We start from the raw sequence: 17451 nt of genomic DNA, 5'->3' as shown, positions 1-17451 counted from the left end.
TTGAGTTGAAGTTAGAGTTTGAATAAAGTTAAGTAAAATTGAATAAAGTTGAAACTTAAAAGAACATAAATTTAAATAAAGTTGAAACTTGAGTTGTCTTTTTTTGAATTTTTTGGACAAAAGAACATGCCCTTAACAATTGAAGTGACAAAAATACCCATCGCTCAATCACTTAAAGGCCCCGTTCACTTCGCTGATTCGAGTTTAGAATTTGAGTTGAGATGTGATTTTATGTGAGAGTTTTTTACTGTAATAAAAAAGTTAAATGTGATTATTTATGAGAGCTTTTTACTGTAAAAAAACTCAAATTCTAAACTCAAATTAACGAAATAAACAGAGCCTTTTAACTATCTATTTCTTCAAAGGTTGTCTGCGCGACACAATTGAGTAACTGATTTCATGGAGTATAATAAAAGCGTTGTAGGAGATTAAAAGTCACCTTCCTGTTTGAAAGCCTGGCGTTGGTGGCCAGTGGATTGACACGACGATATATACATGTTGACGCTGTACAGAGAGTGACATGTTACTTATTAGAAAGCATGACCTAAAAATAATAATAAAAAAATTACATAACAACTGCCAAGGTATGTATGTTGTATACGGTACACATGTTAGTCTAGATAATAGAAAAAAACAATGTTCGCCGTTGAATAAATTCAGTGACCATTAAAAAGTAGAGAATTTTTCCTTTTTTTTTTTGCTGAAAAAATAGAGAATTTTTTCGTTGAGTACGAAAAACTAATATATCAGTAGAAAATTAGCTTTAATTGTAAAATTTCTATTAAATCTATTAAATTGTCATTTTTTTTTCATTTTATAGGATTTCAACAATTTAATGGTTAAAATCTAGGTACTTTTTTTTTTTTGCTTTACACAAATTCTTAGAAAAATTTTGACAGCTCTTTTATGTTTTAACGGTCGAAATTAGACTAAGAACATATTTAAAAAATAATAAAAATGTAGTGTACTTAGATGTTTAATTAAGGGATTCGTTCCTTGATTCAAATCACGATTCATGATTCGTTATAATATTTTTCTCATAAAAAATTTACGTAAATAAAAAATAATTCAAATCACATAATTTAAATCCTCTAACTAAATGTATTTACAATTAAAACCAGAGAAAAAAAATAAAGAGAGCAAAAAAGTACACAGTCACACGCTTTCAGATTCCTTCTTAGCCATCTCTATCTCTTTCTTCTCTCTCTCTCTCTGTGCAAAAAGCAAAAAGCCAAAAGCCCCTGTACTTCATATAAGCACCAGGTACTCTCTCTCTCTTTCTCTCACATCACGGATACGAGATCGTGGCGATTTTCGTCTCGAATTGGTTTTTCGTGTGCTCAAACTTCTGTATTGAATCATAATCCAGGTTTTTGCGCTTTACAGATTCAATATGTGTTTCTATATATGTGCTGTTATGTACATTGGTGTAAGTATCAATGGTTTCGATGATCATGTAATTTGACTTGAACAAATCGCATATTTTGATTTCTAAGAGCTTTTTCATTTTTATTTTTATTTTTTTTGTTTGATGATTTGAATTTTTTTTTTCCCTTTCAGAGGTTGTTTTCGTTATGCATGTTTATGTATTGCGATTTGTGTGTTGTCAGTGAAAGCGTCAATAACTAATGAAGCTCTATAGATTTTTGTAGACTTATCAGATATTGTCGTATTAGCTATGGCTCCATTTTCGTAGGTTGTGCTTGTGCAAACCATTTTTGCTTTCTTTTTTTTTTTGTTATATTTATCTATAAATCGATGGATTAGCAAATCATCTTGTATTCTTGTTAGATTTGAAGGCCTTTTACGTGAAATTTATGTGTGGATTGTCTTTTAGTAGGAAAGGAGATATCATAAATGTTATCTTTTTAGTTTCTGACCCATTTGGAAAGAGTAATAGAGACTTGGGGCTTGTTTGGTAGGAGGGAAAATTTGAAGGAAGGGAAAGGGGGTTAATGGAAAGATTTTGGGCCCATGGTTGTTTGGTAGGAGAGAAAAGTGTAGAGAATGGATTGCGCGAGGGAATTCAAATCCTTCAAAGAAATCCAATTTTAGTGTCCCCTATATGGAGAGGTTAGAGGGAATTCATATCAAATACAACAGAAAAATCTTACCCTTCGTCTTAATTTTCCTCGCATAGATTATGTTCCTTGCTTTCCTTTGTATCTTCTTTCCCTCTTACCGAATACAGCGAAAAGCTCCCTGGACTACAACTCTCACCTAGTGTATTGTAGATTTGAAATGATTTTTTGGATTTTTTTTTTGTTTTTTGTATCATGTTTGGACCTTTTTGTTTTATTTAGTTCAGTGTCCTACTCCTGCATATTTATTTTTCTTGGTTATGGGTGTTATTGGGATGACCTTTATGCTAATCTTTTGATGTTCTGTTGTAGGAAAAATGATTAAGCTATTCAAAGTGAAGGAAAAGCAGAGAGAGATTGCAGAAAATGCAAATGGAAAGCCACCTGTCAAGAAGAAAACTGCTGGAGAATTGCGTCTTCACAAAGGTATGCCGAGACTGTAATGTTGCCACATTTTTATTCACTTCCCAAAATCGTCAGAAAATTGTTGCCATGGATGCTTCTTTTCATGTTTGGCCAACCTCGTCCTTGAGGTTGTGGACGAGAGCAGGTGACGATCAAGGATGAATTAGCTTTTCTCATTTCTAACTTGTGTTGTTTGATATTACTGATATGGGCCGCCAACAGGCTATTAAGGAGACATGATTGTGTTCTCACTTTAACTGACGGAGAATTTTTGTCTGAACTAATAAAAGAAGGAAAAAAACATGTGAAGAAAACTCATCTAATCTCCTCTTAATAGACAAGCACCATTCAGTGGTTGGTTTAATAGCAACCTTCAACAATTGTGGCGTAAACCTATTTATTAATTGTAATAATCTTGAGGTTTTCAAAATGGCCGTAGTGGAAAATTATGGTATAATATTGTCATTATTATTAAACATGAATACTAGCTTGTATCTATTTTGTGGTGCGATTTTGAAACTTTCTGTTTTCAAGTGCAAATGCAAGGACTGATTCTTAAGAGAAGCAGCCTCGTGCAAATAAAGTAGCTTTTGTCTACGACTCTAGGCTAGATTTAATGTATATGCATACACTCACATATTCACAATATAATTACTTGCATTACCAAATTTTCATTGCCAAAGTTTAATACACTTGTGTTCTTATTTCTCTACCTTTTACTTGTAGATATCAGCGAGCTGAACCTACCAAAAACATGTACTATATCGTTCCCCAATGGCAAGGATGATTTGATGAATTTTGAGGTTACAATCCGGCCTGATGAAGGATATTATGTGTGAGTAATTTTTGCTCAAGCCTTTATGTCGTTTTAGTATGTTATGGCATTACGTTCTGCACCTAAATGGCTAGTTTATGCTCAATATAAGTGTCTAGTACTGTAGGGAAGGACGAAAAGCATCCACCTCCTTTCTCCCGTGGAATGAGATCCTACCTGTAAACCACACTCAGCTAAGCTTTGGTTTTGTACAGTTTGTAGAGAACAAAAGGATAAAATATACAATCTTTAAAAGGAAGGGGAAATTCTGTGTAGGAAGCATTATAAATCAATAGGAATTATTCTGGTAGGCTGATACTATTTGTGCAAAAACTCTGTTGGAGCATTCATTTCTTTGTGCACAGCCTGTTGCTCTGAGGTTACGTCTATTACGTATTTCGATTTTTAGAGTCAGTTAGTTGATGCAAGAACAGTCTGTGCAGTGTTGTAATCGTGGCATGACTAAACACATAAAATAGCATGGCACGAAAGGCAACTCCTTCACGTTTATGTATCTTTTGCTGTTTGAGTGAGCACTGAACATTACTCGCTCTAAATTCCTCTCTTGATTATTTTGGCTTTATTGTTTACTCAATGTGTACAACCTGTGTACACAGGTGGCATTGCCTTGGCGCTTTCTGAATTTAAGTAGAGGTGGTTATCTCTTACTGCATGAAAATCAAGAGTTGTCACCTGAGATCTTCATGCATGGGTTTGAGATATTCAGATGACTCCATAAACTGCTAGATCTTTTCCCTCTTCTATACTCATTTATTTAAAGCGACGTCTATTCTAGGTTATGAGATGTGAGATGCTAGTTGGTCTTGCCACTTCCATTCTTTTTATGGGGTTGGGGTGGGACTTTAGTTGTTTCAAGCGCTAAACTCGGTTGTTTTTGCTATAGGGGTGGTTCATTTTTGTACTCCTTCCAAGTTCCTTCTGTTTACCCTCACGAGGCACCAAAGGTCAAGTGCAAGACGAAGGTAAATAGCACATGGCTGTCCTCCTTTTGTTAACAGGATTGCTTGATGTATGCAGTAGTGATTTAGCATTAATCTCATTTCCATCTTGCAGGTGTACCATCCTAATATTGATTTGGAAGGAAATGTCTGTCTCAACATTCTAAGAGAAGATTGGAAGCCTGTTTTGAATATAAACACCATAATATATGGACTGTTTCATCTTTTTACGGTATTGATCATCCTTTCGTAAGCGATTCCTTTGTCTTGACTCTTTCAATCACACCTTGTTTCCTTGTTTGCAGCAACCCAATTATGAAGATCCCCTCAATCATGATGCTGCTGCCGTTTTAAGAGACAACCCAAAGTTGTTCGAAACCAACGTGAGGAGGGCAATGGCTGGCGGTTATGTGGGGCAGACCTTCTTTGCCCGGTGCATGCATTAATGTTATTTGTTTGAGCGCCATATCCTTTGGTTGAAGATTCAAGGCCTGTACATTTTGGTCACAAGGCTTCTTTCCAATGTGGCCATCGCCCTGTCAAGACGCTAGTGCTTCATAATCAGGCAAGGCCCACCTGCCGTAAGGTGCATCTACATGCTTCTAGAACTTTGTGGCATGCTTGTGATATGCTCAGAAACTTCATAACTTTTTGTTGTTTAATATCAATCATTGGAAGGTGCTGGACTTGGAATTTAGTAACGTTACCTTGTGTACTCATTTCTGTTATCTTTCAGAGGTAAGAACTTATTTCTCGCCGCCATGTTGATAAGGTGACTTGTGTCTGTATTGTATACTACAACCTGCATGTTCTCCTGACAATATTTGTGCATCAGTAATACTAGAATTCCTGCTCAGAAATTAGGGAGAATGTTAAAAATTATTATTCTCCCAAAATGTTAGCAAAAATCAAATAGGGAAAATTTTTGAATAATCGAAAGCCATGAAATAGTGCTCTATCTTTGCTTGAGCATGAAACACGACCATGAAATGGGGTGTAACATGATATTGTTTAGCTGTATATTTTATACTACAATGACCGTAAAAGATGTAATATTGTGGTTTGCAATGAAGTCATTGTAAAATAAACTAATGTCATGTTACAACTCTTACTTTAAAGAACCGCGGTTTTTGCCAAAGACTTGATGCTAAACATAAATCTTGTAATTTTTCTGTGAATTGTAACGTGAAGTGTGAAGTAGGTCATGTGTACACCCACACGTTACCATTTATAAGGTTGCAGAGTATTAAAATTGAAATTAGTTTGGGAGGAATCAGCCTTAGCAGAAGATTCCACTAGATATTTGGGGAAAAGGAATCAGAAAAAAGGAACAAGAATGCCTGTTCTAAAATGAAGGCGGTCTAGATCTTGTTGATGTCAAGTGAAACAATCTTAAAATTGAACTGAAAAAATGTTTCACACATATACAACTAATACATTTCAAACAAATGAAATCAAAAGGAATAAGAATAAATGAGAAGAAGTATTATATTCAAGCCTTAAAATAAAGTATGAAACTTTCATGGCTCTCTCCAAAGCTATCTAAAATCTATTGAACAACATCTGAGGAAGAGACTCGAGAAAAAGAGAATTCTGGAAGAAAACAAAAATGCACGAGAATGTGGATCTATGAACAATAGTTGAGTTCTTGACCTTGTGTACATGCTAAGGAGATCCCGAAAACCTCTTGACTAATGCAGCCATGTATTTGCCTTGATGCTCTGCTAGAGCCAGCTCAGTTTCACTTGGCTCCCTCGTGCCGTCGCCGGAGAAGACTCCAGCACCATAGGGAGAGCCTCCTCTAATGGAGTCCATTTTGAACATTCCAGCACCAAAGGTGTAGCCAATAGGAACATAGATCATGCCATGGTGTGCCAACTGAGTAATTGCTGTCCAACTGATACAAATATGTCCCACCATTACTCTTGGGGTGAAGATTTATTACAGAGGCAATTCTTATGAAACAAAAAAGGGAAAAATAAATGCTACTATGACGATCACAATTCATAACTACAGTCGCAAATAAGAGAAGGAGAAGGAGAAGGACAGTAAATAAAGCATACTCGGACTAAACTATTGTCATGGTAGAATATGAGCATCTCCAATATAAAATTCAGGATAAATCTGACACATTGCTATATTAAATCATAGCATTTAGTTGTTTGTTGGTTAATGTGGACCTTTTCACTAAATAATTACAGCACTGTCATTTTTAACTTTTTTTAAAGTTAAAACGTTTCTTTTTATAATTCAAAGCTTAAGATTAATGAAAAAAATTTTATATAACATTATAAATGAAATTATCATTTTACACTTTTTTTAATCAAATATAATATTAATATTAATATTTACATTCAAGATTATCTAAAAAAAAGATAAGAGGCAATAGTTTCCGAATGTTCGGACTTTAAAGAGTAGGTGTAGGTTTTGCGACGGTTCGGACTCCACCATTAAACATAGAGGACGTGGGACGGGGTTTTGTGCGGGTAGGTCCCACACGCATCAAAAGTAGAATACAAGTCTAATCAACTGTCTAAATAAAGATAAGTTAATCTATACCCCGCACACCATTATTCCAGACCTCTATTCTGGAATCTAATGCCCAAGTAGAGACTGGAAAACATGTGGCCCTATGATGACTCGCTAATTTGTGAGTTGTGTGAGTCGAGTAAGATTTCTGTTTTGTTAGAGAAACCCCACAATCTTTCTTAAGAATGATGATGATCTTATCAAAAGCTTCACATAGTTGGTAAGTTTAAGCCTCATTCACTTTGCGAATTAGAATTTTTAATTCGAGTTGAGATGTGATATTTTTTGAGAGCTTTTTACTGTAACAGAAAAAGTTAAATGTGACATTTTCTGATAACTTTTTACTGTAAAAACCTAAAACTGAAAACTCGAATCGGTGAAATGAACGAGACATTAGTAACTCATATGGACTCCTTCATTTTTGCACCTACTAATCACCAAGAAATACAACAAAAAATATACAAAATACTCCACGAGAATACTCCATGAGGCCTGTGAAACTCCAAATCAAATTTAAAAACAAAAAAAACAAAAACAAAACAAAAAATCCAGCCTCATATTCCAGGTTTCTTTTCTTTTCTTTTTCCCTCATTTTGTCCTCTTTAATTATGTTTTAGGCTGAAAAGACAAATGATATTTTTTATAATCTCAAAAATAGTCTTAAAGTACCCGATAACAACTGAATTATAGTACCCCTAATGCAATTAATTAAACACAAAAGTATCAATCAATTTATGAAGACTAGAAAAAAAAACAAAAAAAGAACTAGCACAATAATTTCTTTTTTCCTTTTGTTTTTTTTCAGCCGATCTTCGTTAATAGTAAGCAAGAAGGTCTCCAACAAAACAAGTGATGGATGCGGCTTGTCTAACTTTTGAATTAGAAAAGCTAAACTTGTGCTATAGTTTCATAAATGTCATGATTATCCTCATGTTTTTTTACTAAGGTGGTACTATATGCACCATTTTTTATTCTCTACACATTCTTTTTAACTATACACCTCACGTAATTTTAAAATAGTTAAATTTTTTTTACACTCTTAGGCCTCATTTATTTCACTGATTTGAGTTTTCAGTTTTAAGTTTTTACAGTAAAAAACTCTCAGAAAATGTCACATTTAACTTTTTTTGCTACAGTGAAAAGCTCTAAAAAAATGTCACATCTCAACTCGAATCCGCGAAGTGAACGAGGTTATTATTTCAAAATTATCCCTAACTATTTTAATAAAATTATTAAGAATAGTTTTATTTATAGCCCTCTCTTTTCTTTATACACCCACCTTTTTATTCTTCGCGCCCCCTTCTATTGTTGTTTATATTTCTTTATTTAAAAAAAAAGAAAAAAAAGGAACCATTTTATGCATGAAAAATTTACTATTACATCTCGGAGTACTTGGGAAAATTGAATACTTCTCTTGGAGCGGCTTCTATTTGTCAAATTAAACATATTTGCACAAAATCACTTTGAATTGTCTTGTAACAAACAAATCCTCTCTTTCTAAAGAATAGACAAATACTTCCATATAATTTAAGGAAAAACAATAGCATGAAAATTTAACATACCTCTATGTAATTTTTTAAAATTGTGATTAAAACCTAGAAATTAGGGTTTTCCTATAGATTTTTAAAATAGAAATAATTTATGATCTGCCAATATGATATTGGAGGGTGTGGAGAGAAAAAAGACCCTCTATCATTAGTTTCTCTTTAGTAATAAAATTTAATTATATAATTAAATTTATTGTTTTTTTTTTTGGTCATTTATTTAAGGTGTTTTTGTAATTAGAAAATTTTAATTTAAAAGAGGTGTGGAGAGTAGATCGGAGAGTGCATATAGAACCACCCTTTTTACTGTTATGTCAAGAATTTACTTTTGGACAATATTTGATCTAATTTAAGGTGCAAAATACCTTTTTAACCAGGAGATTAATGAAATTAGTCAAAGTTAATTAAGGTATACTGAGATCTCTTTTCTTTTTAGTTTTAAGTTTAACTAAATTTTGTCAAAAATTAAGGTTTTTAACATAACATTGCATTTCCACTAATACTAGCTAAGAATATTTATTAGAACATCTCTAATACAATGTTATAATTGATGTGTTAATTGAAAATTTAACATTTAAATACAAAAAATACTTTCCAATATAATACTATTTATTGTGCTAAATTTTTTTTTTATACTATACCTTATGGTAAATTTCCCACTAACTATAACATATGGAACATTTGGCATTTGATTATGGTTGAAATGTTTACTTTTTTATTTTTTAATTATTTTAAAAGGGAAAATTTACTTCTGTAACTTTTAAAGGTTAATAATGATTATAAGAAAAAATAAATTTAACATTTCAAAGAGCATTATACATTAAAATAAAAATAAAAATAACATTTATACATTTTGATGTCAAATATATAATTGGCATCAGTATTTACATTAAAGATAGTCTTAGATTATTTACGCATAAATTTATTTTTTTGTGAATATTACGCTTAGAATTATTAATTAATGAGGAATTTTTAGTGTAAGAACTGTTAGGCGCGTTTAGAACTCGTTCTAAAATGCTATGTTTTTTGTATGAAAATAGAAATAAAAAAATTTTCAATCTCAGATAGAAATTATTTCTGAGAATGTATTTAGTAAATTTATTAAGAAATTATTTTTGATATAAGAAAAAATTAAAACTCCGTTTGATTATACATTTTAAAAAATATATAATAGTATTTTAAATAATATATTAAATAATTAATATAATCCCAAATAAGTTATACTATTAATTAATATAATATATAAATATCTTCTATGAGAGACGCTACTGATGTAAGCAATATCGGAGACTGAGTTTGGGATTAGATGAAAAGATGAATCTGAGAAAATAAAAATAAGAAAATGAAAACGATAAAAATTTCAGACTCTCCAATTTTAGGAGAAATCAATCCCTACATTTTGCTTTATGTTTTTTTGTTTTTGGTTGCTCCAAACGTAATTTTTTACTCATTTTTATTTTTTTCTCCTTAAAAAATGTGAAAAACGTTTTAGAACTACTTCTAAATGCGCGTGTTATTTTATAAAAATAACAATTTTAATTATTAAATTTAGAGTAAGGATTTGTGTTATAATTTGGATCATGGTTCGTAATTGTTAGAGTATTTTTTTTTAATAAATTAAAAATAATTATAGAACTAAAAACAGTAAAAAAGAAAAAGAAAAAATAGCGTGTGCAAGCAAAGTGAAAGAAAGAGATTGATTGACTTACGCCGTGGTCTCCTGGCCACCGCCCTGCGTGCCGGTGCTGACGAAGAACCCGGCGGGGACGCCGGCGAGCCTCTGGAGCCGCCAGAGGTCCGTCGTGGAATCGAAGAAGGCCTTCATCTGCGCCGCCATTACCCCGTACCTCGTCGGGAACCCGAACAGAATCCCATCGGCCTCCGCCAACTCCTCCGGCGAAATCTCCGGCACGTCGGCGTTTTTACCGCGTGGGACCCTCATCTGGTCCAAGATCTCCACGGGAAGCGTCTCGGAGACTCTGTAGAGAAGCCCCTCGACGCCGTCGACGGAATCCACGCCCGTCTTCACTCTTCTCGCAAGGATTTCCACGTGCCCGTACATGGAGTAGAAGACGATGAAAATCTTCACCTTTCTCGGCTGTTGTTGTTGTCGTTTTTGCTCTTGTTGTTGTTGTTGTGCGTGGTTTGTCGTTTGTGGGTTTGGGAGACGTTGTTGGTGATCGGAAACGACAACTGGCGGTCGCTTTTTGCTTGGGAAACATCCGCATCCTTTACCCATTAATGGTTTGGAAATTGGAAGGAAGAACTTCTCTTCTCAGCTGATGAGATTGTGAGAGAATTGGAGGTTGACTTTAGTCGTGGGCTTTATCTGGCTGTCTGGGCATTGATTATCGCTGGCATGTTTAAGGAGTAGAAAAAAAGGGAAAAAAAAAAAAGGTTGAAACGATCGTGTGTCGGTGGTTGACTCTTTTTAACTGTTACCGGAAAGAAGAGGGATGGGGAGAAATTCCGTTTTGACTCCTTATTTAGAAGAGAATATTGAAAAAAAAAAAGAAAAAAGAAAAAAGAAAAAAAGGGCGAGTTAGTATAACGGTAAGAATGTCTTTTCTTTTCAACTCCCCGGATGCGCCCAGGTCGGCCACGGCCCCATTTTAAGACCCCGTGGTATGAAAACCGAGTCCATCTTTTAAGTAGAATTGAGTTAAAGAGGTTTTTTTTTTTTTTTTTTTTTTTTTTTTTTATATTCGAAGAGATAAAGACGAAATGACACTAATAATAATTAAATTAAAGAATTTTTTTTTTTTTTATATTCGAAGAGATAAATGACGAAATGACACTAATAATAAGAAAAAAAAAATTAAAAGGTTTTAAAAATGTGTTTACCCAAAAATATTATGAGAAAGTAATGAGATTACGAAAGAAAACACTTGTTTACCTAAAAATGTTACGGGAAGATAATGAGATTACGAAAGAAAATAAGAAGGTGGATACTAATGATTTTTCTTTTTTCTAGTACTTGTTTATTAGTGTAATAAGAAACAATCTAATTCTCATTTTAGTGTTTATTAAATTTAGAAATAGTAATTCTATTGATAAATTACTTAAAATATCATATTATATAATTAAATAATTCTTAGATTAAATAAACTTCACATTCATTTCATTTGATAAGGAATCACTACTATCAAGGTATATGTAAGGATTTATATTTACCCATATCGTATGGAAACGCCTAGTAAGACGGGAAAGGAACTCTCCTAACTCTTTCTTTTCTTATCATGCGAAGTAAAATTAACAAGGGCCTATTGTGAAAAAAGTATAGTGGATAAATATGTCAAATATCCTAATACAAAGTTCAAAAAAAAAAGAAAGGAAAATGGTATAATATTTAGAAGATTCACCGATAAGAAAAAAGACAAAACAACCACTATGTTAACTCATAAACGGCTATATTACTAACTCAAAGGTATGAGATATGGCAAACTCCTGGACATTTTTTCTTCTCTTCTTTGGTTGCAGTTTGGGTTTTTATTTTTTATTTTTTATTTTTTTATTGTTCTTTTCTATTTTATGTTTTTGGGCTTCATTTTCCTAGTGCTTGGCTGCTTGCTCTCTTTCCTTCACGTCTTTAACGACTAACGAGATGCATTTCTTCACAGCAAAAGGAAGAAACAATACAATAACATCAAACATTCACATTACAATCATACAGAGACAACAAACAACCTTCCCAAACCTGTTAGCATGGATGAAAAAGTTTCATGGTTTTTACAGTCAAAACAACAACACATGATTTTTCATCCTAGAGACTCATGGAATACGAAAGTGACATTCCCCAACGGCCAGATGTTGCGGAAAAACGAGGTTTGATGCTCTTTTGGCCGAGAAAGCGATGATGGGATAAGCAAGGTTCTCACCCTTCCCTCAAGGAGCGATTTCTAGACCGTTTCAGCTCCCATGGCGGTAAGCAGCCCTTACAGTGCGAATGTAGAAACAAGGATGACATTGATACTTCTTTCTGGTTCATTGAGATTGATGACAAGCAACTGAAGGCACTTCTTAGCCTCTTCTTCTCATTGTCGTATCCTTGGGAATTGGGGTCGTGTCGCACCGTGGAAGCCTTGAGAGCCTGTGGGAGTATGCAGTTGCAGAAGGAACCTAAAAGAAAGACAGAAAATGTGAAAGAAGAATGAGTTATTTTAACATACAGAGGATCTTTCAAGGCACGAGTGTAGTCAATAAGCAAATCAGTAGGCATCCAACTCCGTTCAACCCCTCAAAGAAAAATGTAGCCGTTTTTTGAGAAGGATCAAACTTACGGAAGGTTGTCTCATTGTGCATTAGACACCCCATGGTCTAATAAAATGGTCCTTGAGTAAGCCAAATATGATCTTTGTAGAATAAAATAGCAAAAAGATTAATGGGAAACAGAAATGTTATTAAAGAGTAACCCTTGGTGAATGTTAAGGAGGATATGGGAGCGGACGAAATTTAGCATGAAAATATAAAACTAAACATAAATTTTTGGGCGCCTTATTGTTGACCACAGCCAAAACGAGAAGCATTTTGGAGCTGAAAATGCTAGACACATAGAAGAGCAATTCATATTTCATGCAAGTCAAACCAACAAAAGGGTGTGGAAGAAACATGTCACTTACCTATTCTTGCAAGTCGATTTACCCATTTGGGTACCCGGTTTCCCGTCAACTTGTAACAGATATCCGCACAGAAATGGTTACAGTTCTTGACAATCAAGTGATATGTATCACCACTGTAGTTTGCAGATTGGCGTTCCATAAACTCCCTAACCTGGAAAGGATCCAGGCATGTTGTGCCCATAAAGATTGACTTTCTAAACTTGAAACCAGGACATTGACGAGGGTCAACTTCGAAGACGCCACTTGTCGAGTAGTCATGGGCTCCAAAAGCATATTCCACACCGTGAACTGTAAGCACAAACCGGAATATAAGAAGTCATTTGCTAAGTGTTTTTTTTCAGCAGGTAATGTGAATAATTTATTCATGACCTCATTTTGTCAAAAAGAGATGCATATCATTCATTGACTCATGTTTCCAAGCTTAGAAATACACGCAAGCAAGTGCAAGCACCAAAATTCATCATTGGGAAAACGGAGGAAAGGCAAACTACCGATGGTAAAGTCTTTTTTCTCTCCCCCTAGAGAACCATGGTGTAGTGCTAATATGTACAATTTTAGAGAAATGGTTATATTAGAAATGTACTTTTTGACATCCATGTCAAGAAATATGTACAGAGAAGATTTACAAGCCAACCTTCCACCCCAGAATGAAAGATACCAATGCCTGCCCAGTAGACATAGCCATTTATAGGTGTCAAGTCATATACATTTAGATAGACAGGTGCATTTCCTGGACCATAGCCTGCTGACTTTACTCTCGGAAACATGCAAAAATGGGCAGCCGTTTTGCCTCTCAGACAAAGAGGGACAATAGAGTGCCAACCATTCTTCGATCCTGATTTCATGCTGAAAGTGAAACCAGGAATCAATGAGTACCTAGTTCCAACCTGCTAATATGACAGAATATGAAAAACAGTGATGAGAAACCTTTCATACAATTAGTACAAACAAGAAGCACAATGATTTTGGTTCTGTTAGTAAGTCAATTGATCCATCAATTTGCCATTTCTATATCATGTCCTGTAATATTTTGACAAAAATTAGTGCTTCTGCCATTCCCTGGAAGTTGCATTGGATATATCTTTGTCCCATGATACCGGATATTTTGGGACAAAAAGAACACCCCTCCCTTAATTTTAAACGTCTTCTAGAAGCTTAAGTATGCATAAAAGTCCAAGCGTCATAATTATACAAAATACTAGAAGTAATGTATCTTAGTTATGTATTTTTCCTTCAACTCAACTAAGAGTTGTGATCAGTAAAACATCAGCATTTATACAGTTATATTTTAGTTTTCTAGTAACTGAACTGCTATGCAACATTGGCCATACATAAAATTCACGACGGTTTGCACACGCACAGTCTGATATGTTTCATTGTTCCATGCATCTTATCTAACAAAAACTGTAAACCCTTAATTGAAACTTCTGTTTTTCACAAAGTAGACATTCTCATTGAAACTTGTTGGGATACCGATATCAAGTTTCTTACCAATCACAGAGTATGAACCAAATACCATAAAATAAACGTTCAAGGTCAATAACCCAAACCAGTGACCTACCAATAGAAGAACAAGAATTTCAATTATGATCTGTATAAACAAAGAAGCTTCTAAAGGATCACATCTATAAAAAAAACATACTATTTCAAAAACAATTCTTCATTTTACTAGCCAATCTGAAGCCTTCATAAATAACTTGATATATTTGTTCCCCACTTGCAATCCACTCTACTAATCCCATTTCATAAAACCGCCAGTCAACCATTCCGAATAGGCCATCCTTAAGTTAAATCCCGGAAAATAGTGATAATAAGCTCTTAATCAGATTTAGATAATTTCATGACTCACAATTAGGCCCAAATCTGCCTCCATTTCCAAGCATTCTATTTTTTTTTTCTTTTTTAACTCGTAAAGAAAAAACAATAGTGAAACGAAGAAATGTACAAGTTCCAGAGAGAGAGAGAGAGAGAGAGAGAGAGAGGTAAAATCTAAAATGATGGCTAAAGCCTAAAGTTATGAAATCCAGTAAGTGGGTAAGCTACATTTCCATAGTAAAAAAGCAATATCAAACCATTATGACGAAGACAAAAATCTTTTAGAGCCGAAGATACCAGATTTACTAAACAACCCAAAAAAAAAAGAGAGAGAGCGACTAAATAAGTGCTTGGTGATCTTTCGTAGGGAAACAAAAGTAAAACAAATCTAGGAAACCAACACTTGAGAAAACAATCCAAACCCATTAGAGAAAAATGAAAGAGCATTGAAGCTCACTTACCTTTTTGGAGAATGGCAATTGAGACCCATCACAGAATGAAGAAAATGCAGCCACCCAGAGGCAAAGCAGCCATTTTCAGAGCTCAAAGAGCGCTTGAAAATGGAGTCTTTGCTGGTTTTTTTTTTTCTTTGGGCAGCGCCTGAATGAAAGAGAAAAAAAAAAAAAGAAGAAGAAAGAAACCCACACGTTGGTTTTGGTTCTCTTCTTCTTTCAATGTTTGTTTCTGACAAAAATGAAAGCTGGCGAAGAACAGAAGTTACTGTCCTTTTTCATGCTAAATGAAGAAAGAGAGAATAAATGACAGAAAAAGAAGTGATAAAATCCTGGAATTTTAGATAAAGTGAAACATGGGAAAGAAATCCTGTCTCTGTTGTGACTCTTTTGACTGCCTTGCTTTAATGCTTTTAAAGAATTTTATTTTATTTTATTTTATTTTATTTTATTTAGGAATAAAATCATTTTGCTAGCTTATGTTAACGAAATAACAATAAAACCGTACATTTAGTTTAAATAACGTTTTGTTTACATCCTTAGACTAATGATGCACAATGTTTAAACCGCCAAAATTATTAATTTTAAAGTATTTTTTAAAAATATTTTAATTTAATCTAATTTTTAATTTTATATTTTTTAAAATATTTTTAGAATTTTTTTAAAAAAAGTATTAGTTTATATTTAATTAGTAAGAATGGCAATTTAAATTTTGTACATCTTAAAAATCAATCTTAGGGTATTAAAAAAACTTTTTTTTAAAAGTGAAAGTACTATTTTAATATTATTATAAACACATGGTATTAGTTTCATTATAACAGAGAAATTTTAACCTTTCATTTTACATTCCTCTCTTTTAGCACTCATTTTTGTCCTAAGGTTTGGAGGAATTACTCTTCTCAAGTAATGCAATAATGTGGACATTATTTTATTTTTTTCTTAAATCATTTAGTGTTATGTATTTAGTAAAAAAAAAAATATAAATTTGGAGTTTTATATCGGTTGAAAAATGGATTTGGTGACTCTTTTTGAGGTATCATTTTGAGGCTTGATTTTGAGTATTACCATTTAGTATTAATGAGGGATCAATTTAGATTTGAACTCTCTGGCATGGGAGATTCAAAATGATATATTAATATACTTAAAATGGTGAACAAGTGAATGATAAATTGATTCTAAAAGTGCTTTCTTGATAAGCCTCTTATTCTAAATGAGAAAGAGATAAATTGTGAGTTTAGAACTCATTTTAAAATAATTTTATTTTTTGTATGAAAATAGAAATAAAAACATTTTTCATCTTAAACAGAAATTATTTTTAAAAATGCGTTTTGTAGTTTTATCAAGAAATTATTTTCAATATAAAATTTTTTTATTAATGTCTTTCTCTCTACTCGAGAGAGGAGAAAACGAAAATAAAAAATAAAAAATGATAAAAAATTATTTTTTATTTTTCTCTTATTATACACTAAACTAAAAAATCATTTTTATTTTTATTTTATGTCTTTAATTGTGTCAAACGTTATTTCTCTCTCATTTTTACTTTCTATTTCTCAAAAAACGTGAAAAACATAAATAAAATAAACTCTAAACACAGTTAAAATATCTTATCTCACATAAAAAGAGACAAACTATCATATACTCTGAACCCTATAAAACAGAATCTCCCCTTCTCAATTGAGATACGTTATAATTTTATAGGAAATTATAGTAAATACGCCAACATATGAAATTATGCGAAGTAAATAAGCCATTTACGAACTATTACAAATTAATAGGTCAAATTCAAGTAAATTGCTTTCCGATTTTACCTCAAGCTATCTTTCTTGTTTTTTCCTCTTATCTATTCTCTCTTTGTAGTGCACGGTACTCTCCTTCTCTCTCATCTCTCTCTCCTTCAGACTGAGAACACCATCCACAGAGTTCATGAGTTTGTCTTCGCTGTCGTGCAAGGAAAGCCAGCGTTGGAGATCCGTGTAGTTTCGCTGGCCGTGAATGGGGAGAGAGAGAGGTGGGGGAGTGAGAGACAGAGAGAGTGAAGACGGAGTAGAGAGAGAACCGTATCGAGGAGAGAGAAATATTTTGGATTTTTTATTTTAGGGAAAAATTTTGGCTTTTCAAAATATTTTTATATACATGGGTATTTTCAGGATTTCAATTCACCGTAAATCTAAAATCTCGTTTATTTTATTAATTTAAATTTAAAATTTATTATAATAAAAAATTTTAAAAAATA

At 33.1% G+C, this 17451-nt stretch overlaps 3 protein-coding genes across 9 annotated transcripts; 1 reads left to right on the top strand and 2 right to left on the bottom strand.

The window, feature by feature from the left end:
- The first annotated feature begins 1162 nt into the window (after nucleotides 1–1162).
- On the top strand, nucleotides 1163–5088 carry LOC21409580 (NEDD8-conjugating enzyme Ubc12). Of its 3 annotated transcripts, none has more exons than XM_010097910.2 (6): nucleotides 1163–1263; nucleotides 2394–2507; nucleotides 3213–3321; nucleotides 4205–4283; nucleotides 4375–4491; nucleotides 4565–5088. In XM_010097910.2, the coding sequence occupies exons 2-6, from the start codon at nucleotides 2399–2401 to the stop codon at nucleotides 4703–4705; spliced, it is 555 nt and encodes a 184-aa protein (XP_010096212.1). In that variant the 5' UTR covers nucleotides 1163–1263; nucleotides 2394–2398; the 3' UTR covers nucleotides 4706–5088. The 3 variants fall into 3 exon arrangements, with proteins under 3 accessions (XP_010096212.1, XP_024021245.1, XP_024021244.1); XM_024165477.1 differs by lacking the exon at nucleotides 1163–1263 and adding an exon at nucleotides 1270–1369; XM_024165476.1 differs by lacking the exon at nucleotides 1163–1263 and adding an exon at nucleotides 1366–1429.
- On the bottom strand, nucleotides 5045–10941 carry LOC21409579 (probable NAD(P)H dehydrogenase (quinone) FQR1-like 1). 2 transcript variants are annotated; one of them, XM_024165475.1, is made up of 3 exons: nucleotides 10042–10941; nucleotides 5913–6156; nucleotides 5045–5108 (listed from the first exon to the last, which is right to left on the bottom strand). In XM_024165475.1, the coding sequence occupies exons 1-2, from the start codon at nucleotides 10569–10571 to the stop codon at nucleotides 5925–5927; spliced, it is 762 nt and encodes a 253-aa protein (XP_024021243.1). In that variant the 5' UTR covers nucleotides 10572–10941; the 3' UTR covers nucleotides 5045–5108; nucleotides 5913–5924. The 2 variants fall into 2 exon arrangements, with proteins under 2 accessions (XP_024021243.1, XP_010096211.1); XM_010097909.2 differs by lacking the exon at nucleotides 5045–5108 and having other exon boundaries at nucleotides 5705–6156.
- A 1063-nt stretch (nucleotides 10942–12004) lies between these two features.
- LOC21409578 (deSI-like protein At4g17486) lies at nucleotides 12005–17135 on the bottom strand. Of its 4 annotated transcripts, none has more exons than XM_024165523.1 (4): nucleotides 17027–17135; nucleotides 13586–13838; nucleotides 12952–13239; nucleotides 12005–12451 (listed from the first exon to the last, which is right to left on the bottom strand). In XM_024165523.1, exons 2-4 carry the CDS (start codon nucleotides 13794–13796, stop codon nucleotides 12207–12209), a joined length of 744 nt encoding a protein of 247 aa, XP_024021291.1. In that variant the 5' UTR covers nucleotides 13797–13838; nucleotides 17027–17135; the 3' UTR covers nucleotides 12005–12206. The 4 variants fall into 4 exon arrangements, with proteins under 4 accessions (XP_024021291.1, XP_024021289.1, XP_024021288.1 ...); XM_024165521.1 differs by lacking the exon at nucleotides 17027–17135 and adding an exon at nucleotides 15228–15356; XM_024165520.1 differs by lacking the exon at nucleotides 17027–17135 and adding an exon at nucleotides 15228–15356 and having other exon boundaries at nucleotides 13586–13797.
- Nucleotides 17136–17451: the final 316 nt, after the last annotated feature.

Source organism: Morus notabilis, unplaced genomic scaffold (genome assembly GCF_000414095.1).
Source record: "Morus notabilis unplaced genomic scaffold, ASM41409v2 Scaffold115, whole genome shotgun sequence".
NCBI classification, from domain to species: Eukaryota; Viridiplantae; Streptophyta; class Magnoliopsida; order Rosales; family Moraceae; genus Morus; species Morus notabilis.
This window is presented reverse-complemented; position numbering and strand designations above follow the sequence as displayed.